This window comes from Echinops telfairi, unplaced genomic scaffold (genome assembly GCF_000313985.2).
Source record: "Echinops telfairi isolate 266 unplaced genomic scaffold, ASM31398v2 ScPeMD7_7457;HRSCAF=8495, whole genome shotgun sequence".
NCBI classification, from domain to species: Eukaryota; Metazoa; Chordata; class Mammalia; order Afrosoricida; family Tenrecidae; genus Echinops; species Echinops telfairi.
In genome coordinates, this window is record NW_022111357.1 from 3,285,154 (window position 1) to 3,292,192 (window position 7,039).

The window sequence follows — 7,039 nt, forward strand, 5'->3', positions numbered from 1 at the left end:
GCCAGAGTCGCGCACCAGCCGGTCCTCCCTCATGTGATTGAGAGTCAAGATGGCTTCGCCCGGCTGCTTGTGGCTCTTGGCAGTCGCTCTCCTGCCCGCGTTCTGCGCGGCTTGGGCTCGGGGGCATCGCAGCCCGCCGACGCCGCTGCCGCTGGTGATCTGGCACGGGATGGGTGAGTGAAAAGAAGGGTTCAATCACCCCGCCTCCCGTTCCCATCTTTGTTTTCGCGCCTGTGAAGTGCGGCTCCGGGGGTCCGCGGAGCGCCCGGCGGGGCGGGCGATTTCGCATTTGCGGGGCTCGCTGCCTTGCGTTTCCAGGCGACGGGAGCCGGCTTTCGAGGGAGCTCCCTGTGAGCTGCGAGCTGCGCTCGGGGGTTGCATGCCGCCTTGTTGGGTCCCAGCAGCAGTGGCGTCCAGGGCAGCATCCTGCAATTGACCTCATTACAAGACCAGGGCTTCCATTCTTTTATTCTTTCACCATCGGCAGGGATTTGTTAGGCGCCGAGAGTTCGCCCACTCCTTTAACAGATACTAGTTCTGGGGATACAATAACTAATAGATTGCTTGCTCTTTGGGCGCTTTCTGTCCAGTGGGAGAGACAGGCTGGTGAGAAGTGCAATGGGCAACAGGACAGTAGGGAGGGATTAGGCGTAGATGTCAGAGGTCAGGACATGTGGATATCTGGTAGAAGGAACAGCAATGGCAAAGTCTCGGAATAAGGAAGCCTTGGCTTGTACAAGGGAAAGCATTCAGGTCAGGTCGGGCTGGCTGCATTGCTGGAACCAGGAGAAGGGGACAGGTGTAGGTCCCAGAGGTGGAGGGAGACAGGTCTTGTGTGACTTTGATCAATGAGTGGCATGATCAGACTTAGGTTGCTCCTTGGAGAAGAGATTGTAGTGAGTCATGGAGAGTTGCGGGAAGACAAGTGAAGCACTTAGGAGATAATTTCAACGTATGAGATAATTTCAACAAGAGGTGACAGTATCCTAACAGCAAAGGCATTGAGAAAGAGTCACAGGCCGGACATAACTTGAAGGCGGAACTGATGGATTTGTTAGTGCATTAGATAGAAGACAAAGATGACTTCATGGGTTTGGCACGGAAAAAAACGAGAAGGGTGAAATTGTCATTTCCTCACAGTGGGGAAACCTTGGTGATCAACCCGGGGATGTGGAAAAGATCAAGAGGGTGAATTTAGACCTAGTAAGATTGAGATGCTTGTTGGACATCGAGGAAACGATGTACTGGCATTTGGAGTGTGGGGTCTGGGACAGAGATAACAGCTTGGAGATTTAAGTTGGGAGCTTTTGGCGGATGGATAATGTTTAAAGCTGTGAAACAGGATGCGGATCACCTGCAGGGTGAATATACTTGAGCTTTTTCCAATTTATCATGGTGTTGCTTACTGTGAACATTTTTGAAAATATTGAAATTGCCAAAGTCTTAGATTTACTTGGACGCACAATCAACACCCATGAAGTAGCAATCAAGAAATCAGACAATGTGTATATCTCCTTGGTTAACGCACCCCAAAATCCTTCTTTAAAGTGTTGAGAAGCAAAGCTGTCCCTTTGAGGACTAAGGTGCACCTGAGCCAAGTCATGGGATTTTCATTCATATCACATGCATATGAAAGCCGCACAATCAAGAAGGGAGACGGCAGAAGGACATTGACGGTGTCATGGACTGCCAGCAGTACGAATACCTCTTTCCAAGAAATACAACCAGAATGTTCCTCATAAACAAGGATGGCTGGACTTCATCTGGAACTCCGGTGATACAGTGGTTTCATGCTGGTCTGTGATCTGCAAGGTTAGCAGTTCAAAACCATCAGTTGTTCCCTCGGAGAAGGATGGAGCTTTCTACTCCTGAAAAGAGTTGTCTCAGAAACTCACAAGGATAGTTCTACCCTTGATATAGTTAAAGTTTATTGTGCCAACCTGGGCAATAAACACATGTGGGGTTAATTAAGGGTGGAGCGATAAATGGCTCAATGAGCCTCGCCTTTCTAGTTCTCAGGTTTCTTGCTTTGTGATGGTTGGACCAGGATGCAGCTGCCTTAGCCAGTTCCTTGCTTAGCTGGCAAGACTCACTTTCTGCAAGACATCCCTGAGGAGAAGCCACATGGACTCACCCCGATGCAGCCCTGGGTGCTGGAGCAGCCATGTGGAGACCCCACTGGTTTGGCTTTACTCCTGCAGTCGGCATCATTGCATGTGCTTTGTGAGATGGAGGAGGACTTTGAGGACTGGTGTTGGACATATGGGTTAATGTTGGATTTGTGGGCTTGGGCAACCCTGGATTGGGGTGTTTTCTTGATGTGCACTTAACCTTTATATAAAACTCTCTTATAAATATGAGTTTCTGTGGATTTGTTTCTCTAAAGTACCCAGACTAACACAGTCCTGTACATAGGGTTGCCATGCATCGGCATCCATTTGATGGCAGTGAGTGAGTGAGAGAGAGACTGCGTCTCATGTCCTTTGGGCACATTATGTGGAGAGACTAGTCCCTCGAGAAGGGCATCATGCTTGAGGAAAGTAGGTCAGCAAAAAAGAAGAAAGAGCCTCAAGGAGATAGATTGATAGACCAGTGGCTGCAGCAATGGTCCCAGGCCTCACAACGATGGTGACGATGCTACAGGACCCAGGCAGTGTTTCATTCTGTGGTACCCAGGGTTTCTCAGCTGGAAGCGACTCGATGGCACGTAACAACAAGTTCAAAATGGGAAACGATCTCAATTTACTTCTACCCCCTGGCCACTCAGGTTGCTTCTGGTTCTTAGCTCTGGCTCCATGAGAGAGGAAGAGAAACAGGGATGGAAGTAGGTAGAGGCAGGAGCTTTGATTAGGGTACAAATTGTAAGGAAGTGCTCACTTTCACGTTTGTGCAAGTTCAGGGTCCGCCTTAGGCCTCTTACTTGCTTCACTCTAGTTCTGGCCCTTAAGATAGATCAGCTCCTGAAACGCTTTAACCTCAATGTTCGCATGATAAGTGATCTCTGCTTATTTTTCCATTCTAAATGTGGTGTCTCAATGGCCTTGCTGAAGCTTGTTATTTTACAAACCTGATTTTCGAAGCAACTAGTGTCATTTTCATTTGGAAAATACTTTGCTAGTCATCAAACCACACACCAACATAAAAGGCAGTGTATTGACATATCAATATTTCTCTTATTTAAAAAAACGTTTTTTAAATCTTACCTACACATAAGTGGGTTACTCATTGGGATGCCAACCAGAAGGTCAGCAATTCAAAGTCACCAGTGGTTCTACAAGAGAAAGATGAGGCTTCCTACTCCAGTACACTTACCGTCTTATAAACCCACAGGGGCAGTTCTGTTTTCTTCTATAGGACTGGCAGGGAGTTTGATTTTGAAAAATAAAATTGACCAAGGAAACCAACCATTTCGCTTTACATTTTCTACTGAATCTCCATTCTATTTATCTTTTTATTGTAAGGATAGATGCATATAATAACATTTTCACATATACAATGTAGTGATGTCAGATACTCCTTATTTATCATCTAGTTCTTATTGTAATGTTTTGAATTTGTCATGGTAAAAAATCTACTGCCTGACTTTTGTGCATTCACAGCACAGTCTGACAGGAACAAACTCCAGGGGCTAGTGAAGAGTAATGCTGGCTTTGATGGTTAAAATTATGTGTCAACCTGACTGGACCGTGATTCTTAGCAGTTTGACAGTTAGGTAACAAAGCAGGCATCCATCATTATGTGATCTGACATTGTCATCCTCCAGTTTTGCATAACAGTGATTTTCACACAAGGACCTGGTCTTTGGAACCTAACCGTGTCAATAAGTGAGGAGTGGGTGTATGTTAATCATACTGTGTAACCAGTATGATTAGCTTCGTCTCACATACTTTGGACATGTGCACGGGAGAGACCAGTCCCTGGAGAAGGACATCTGCTTGGTAAAGTGGAGGGGTGGTGAAAAAGAGGAAGGCCCTTGATGAGATGGAGTCACACAGTGGTCCATCAATGGGCTTGGGCACAGGAACAATTGTGAGGATGGTGCAGGACCGGGCAGTGTTTCATTGTATTGAGCATAGGGTCCCTATGGGTTGGAGCCTATTCAATAACACCTAACAACCATCACCCATGTTTGTTACCAAATTTCCCATCATCATAAACTGAAACCCACTGCTTATATAATGGCACCTATCGCCGCGCCCCCCTTCACCTTGGTGAGAAAAAAAATCCTATCTCACTGCCATGGAGTCAGTTCTGATTCATAGCAACCCTATATTAGGGTTCCCGAGGCTATAAGTCTTTATGGGAGCAGAAAACCTAATCTTACTCCCTCAGAGCAAGTGGTGGGTTTGAACTGCTGACCTTATGGTTAGCAGTCCAGTGTCTAGCCCACTGCACCACCAGGACCCTCCCCTGGTCACCACCAATAAACTGTCCATCTATACACCGTTCTCTATTATAGATGCAAATAATGTTGCTTCGACTCATGAGTTTCCATCATTGTTCTTGTTGGGCAGGAGACAGCTGTTGTAATCCCTTAAGCATGGGTGCTGTTAAAAAAATGGTGGAGAAGGAAATACCTGGAATTTATGTCTTGTCGCTGGAGATTGGGAAGACACTGATAGAGGTAAGGCCCTTCACAGCTCTCTTTCTTTACATTTTAAAGTTTAAAAGTTGACTGACTGACTTCATAGGCCGAAAGCGTGACTTTACATTTGAAAGCTTTACTTTACATTTTTAGCTATCACACAGTGATAGACTAGCTCCTTTGAGTGGCTGTGTGAGGACCCCAGGCCTGCTGGCTCACCTCTTAGAGGCCATGCAGTGGTCATTCTCACCAACCTTCCCCATCTCTGTGGGTCCTCTTTTAGGATGTGGAGAACAGCTTCTTCTTGAATGTCAACTCCCAGGTGTCAACAGTGTGCCAGACACTCGCCAACGATCCCAAATTGCAGGAAGGCTACAACGCTATGGGCTTCTCCCAGGGAGGCCAGTTTCTGTAAGTCCCTTTCTATCACCTAGCACCACTGATGTGGGATGGATTTTGTTTTGTTTTTTATTACAAGAGATTCACACCTCTTAATTCTTTTGGGATCCTCAGTTATCTTAAGAGGGAGACCAGTTTAAAAAAAAAAGAAGTCCATGTAAAAAGCTTGATGGAACTTATTTTTTTGTGAAGAACCGAGAATTGTGTTTGGCGGATGGGAGGAAAACTGTAGAAGTTGGATGGCTTCGGGAGGGCACTGAGGCTTCCACACTTCCTCTGTCGAGTGGTAATGATGTGAATGGTTCATTTCCATGTCTTAGTCAGCACTGGTAACCTTGTTTCCCCCTTTCTTTCCAGGAGGGCTGTGGCTCAGAGATGCCCATCACCTCCCATGTTCAATCTTATTTCCATTGGGGGACAACATCAAGGTGACCTTGGCCTCTTTTGTTCTTTGTTCTAACTCATGTGACCATTTAAAGAAATCCAGGTAGCTCGCTTAGCACAAGAAGCCAGCCAGTCAGGCAACATCCTCTTTCGCCAGCTTATGATACTAAAAGTGACCAGGATTCGTGAATGGGCAGATTTAGAGCCCCATAGAACTTGAACACAGGTGGTACAGTAGGGGGATGTCTGCTTCTCTCCAAGGTAAACAGATACGTTTTCCCAGAGGTAAGGTAGTTGTAGCCACGTGCACATGGTGATTGAAGAGTTAGGAAAACCTAACACGTTTTCCTGTTTCCTGACATTGGCAATGTCCTTTTGAATCTTGGTGTGTATGTTCTTTTTGCCTATTAAATTAATATTGGAAATTAAAGCTTTTAAAGTACAACAGGTTTTTAACTTAAACAGAAAGGCATCCTCTTGGGGAAGGGCATGTCTTTGGACTACAATTCTATCTCTGTTCTGATGGCTGTAAGGAGCCCTAGTGGCACCGTGGTTAAAGCACTCTGTTGCTCAGGAACCCACTAGCTGCTGTGCAGGAGAAAGGTGTGGCAGTTTGCTTCTGTAAAGAGTTACAGCCTTGGAAACCTTCTGGGCAGTTTTATGGGCTGCTACAGCTCTCCTGGGTTGCTAGAAAAGGAATCAAGTTGATAGCAGCAGTTTTGGTTTTATCTGTAATATGGGACAAATACTATCTCTTCCACGGAATGTCAGGATGAAGTTAATTGCTGCCCATATGTGCTTAGAACTTTGCCTGGTTCTCAAAAGAATGGCTTTGATGAGGGTGAAAGTTTAATGCTGTTGGAGGAGGAGGCAGGAGAAGGGTGGGGTTTTTTTGTTTTTGTTCTTTATTCAGATAGAGTTGTCAGATACAGCATCTCTAAGCTAAAACCTGCGAGATGAGAGTGAACCCAATCTAGTGAAACAGCAAGAGAAGCGACTCCCAGGCCGAGCAGGGTCCCGTTACAGGACGAGTTCTCAGTGCCTCACTTCCTGGAGATCAGGGTCTGCCTGGCGGTGTTTTTGGAATCTTACAGTGTCTTATGCATTAATACTTGCTATTGAAGGAACGGAGATTTGTCTTTCACCAATGCAGGTGTTTTTGGCTTCCCTCGATGCCCAGGAGAGAGCTCTCATGTCTGTGATTGGATCAGGAAAACCTTGAATGTTGGGGCATACTCCAAAGCCATTCAAGAACGGTATGTGTCTGACTGCACTATTGAATGGTATGATGTCTGGGTGATGTCCTAATAAGAAGAAGGACAGCATGTGTGGGAAGCATGCAGAACCATCACTATGCACACAAAGTAACACATTGACTTTCATGCTAGGAGTAGTTGCTGCTGGTGTTCAGCTGAAAAGTTTTTGTAAAAACGTTTAGATCGTGCTAACCCCAAGGAATTATTGTTAGCATTTGGAGAACAGATTCTTACAGTTAGCATCAGCATGAGGTTAGTCATATCCACATGAGGGTCCCCAACTTCATGACTGTTTTTAGTATTTAAAACATACAGAATCAGTTTCAGGGTGCGTTCTATTTCAGTTATTTTCAAACTTAAATATCTGCTCTGAACCACTGGGCCATTTGTTAAAAATTGATCCTGAAACCCCATT

At 45.6% G+C, this 7,039-nt stretch overlaps 1 protein-coding gene across 1 annotated transcript in view; it reads left to right on the forward strand.

Moving 5' to 3' along the window:
• The first annotated feature begins 37 nt into the window (after window positions 1-37).
• The window catches only part of PPT1 (palmitoyl-protein thioesterase 1), a 25,172-nt gene continuing 18,170 nt past the window's right edge, over window positions 38-7,039 (forward strand). The window contains exons 1-5 of the mRNA XM_004704938.2: window positions 38-173; window positions 4,515-4,624; window positions 4,869-4,996; window positions 5,342-5,412; window positions 6,522-6,624. Of these exons, the coding sequence (XP_004704995.1) occupies window positions 50-173; window positions 4,515-4,624; window positions 4,869-4,996; window positions 5,342-5,412; window positions 6,522-6,624 (536 nt within the window). The 5' untranslated portion in view covers window positions 38-49. The remainder of the gene's footprint in view (window positions 174-4,514; window positions 4,625-4,868; window positions 4,997-5,341; window positions 5,413-6,521; window positions 6,625-7,039) is intronic.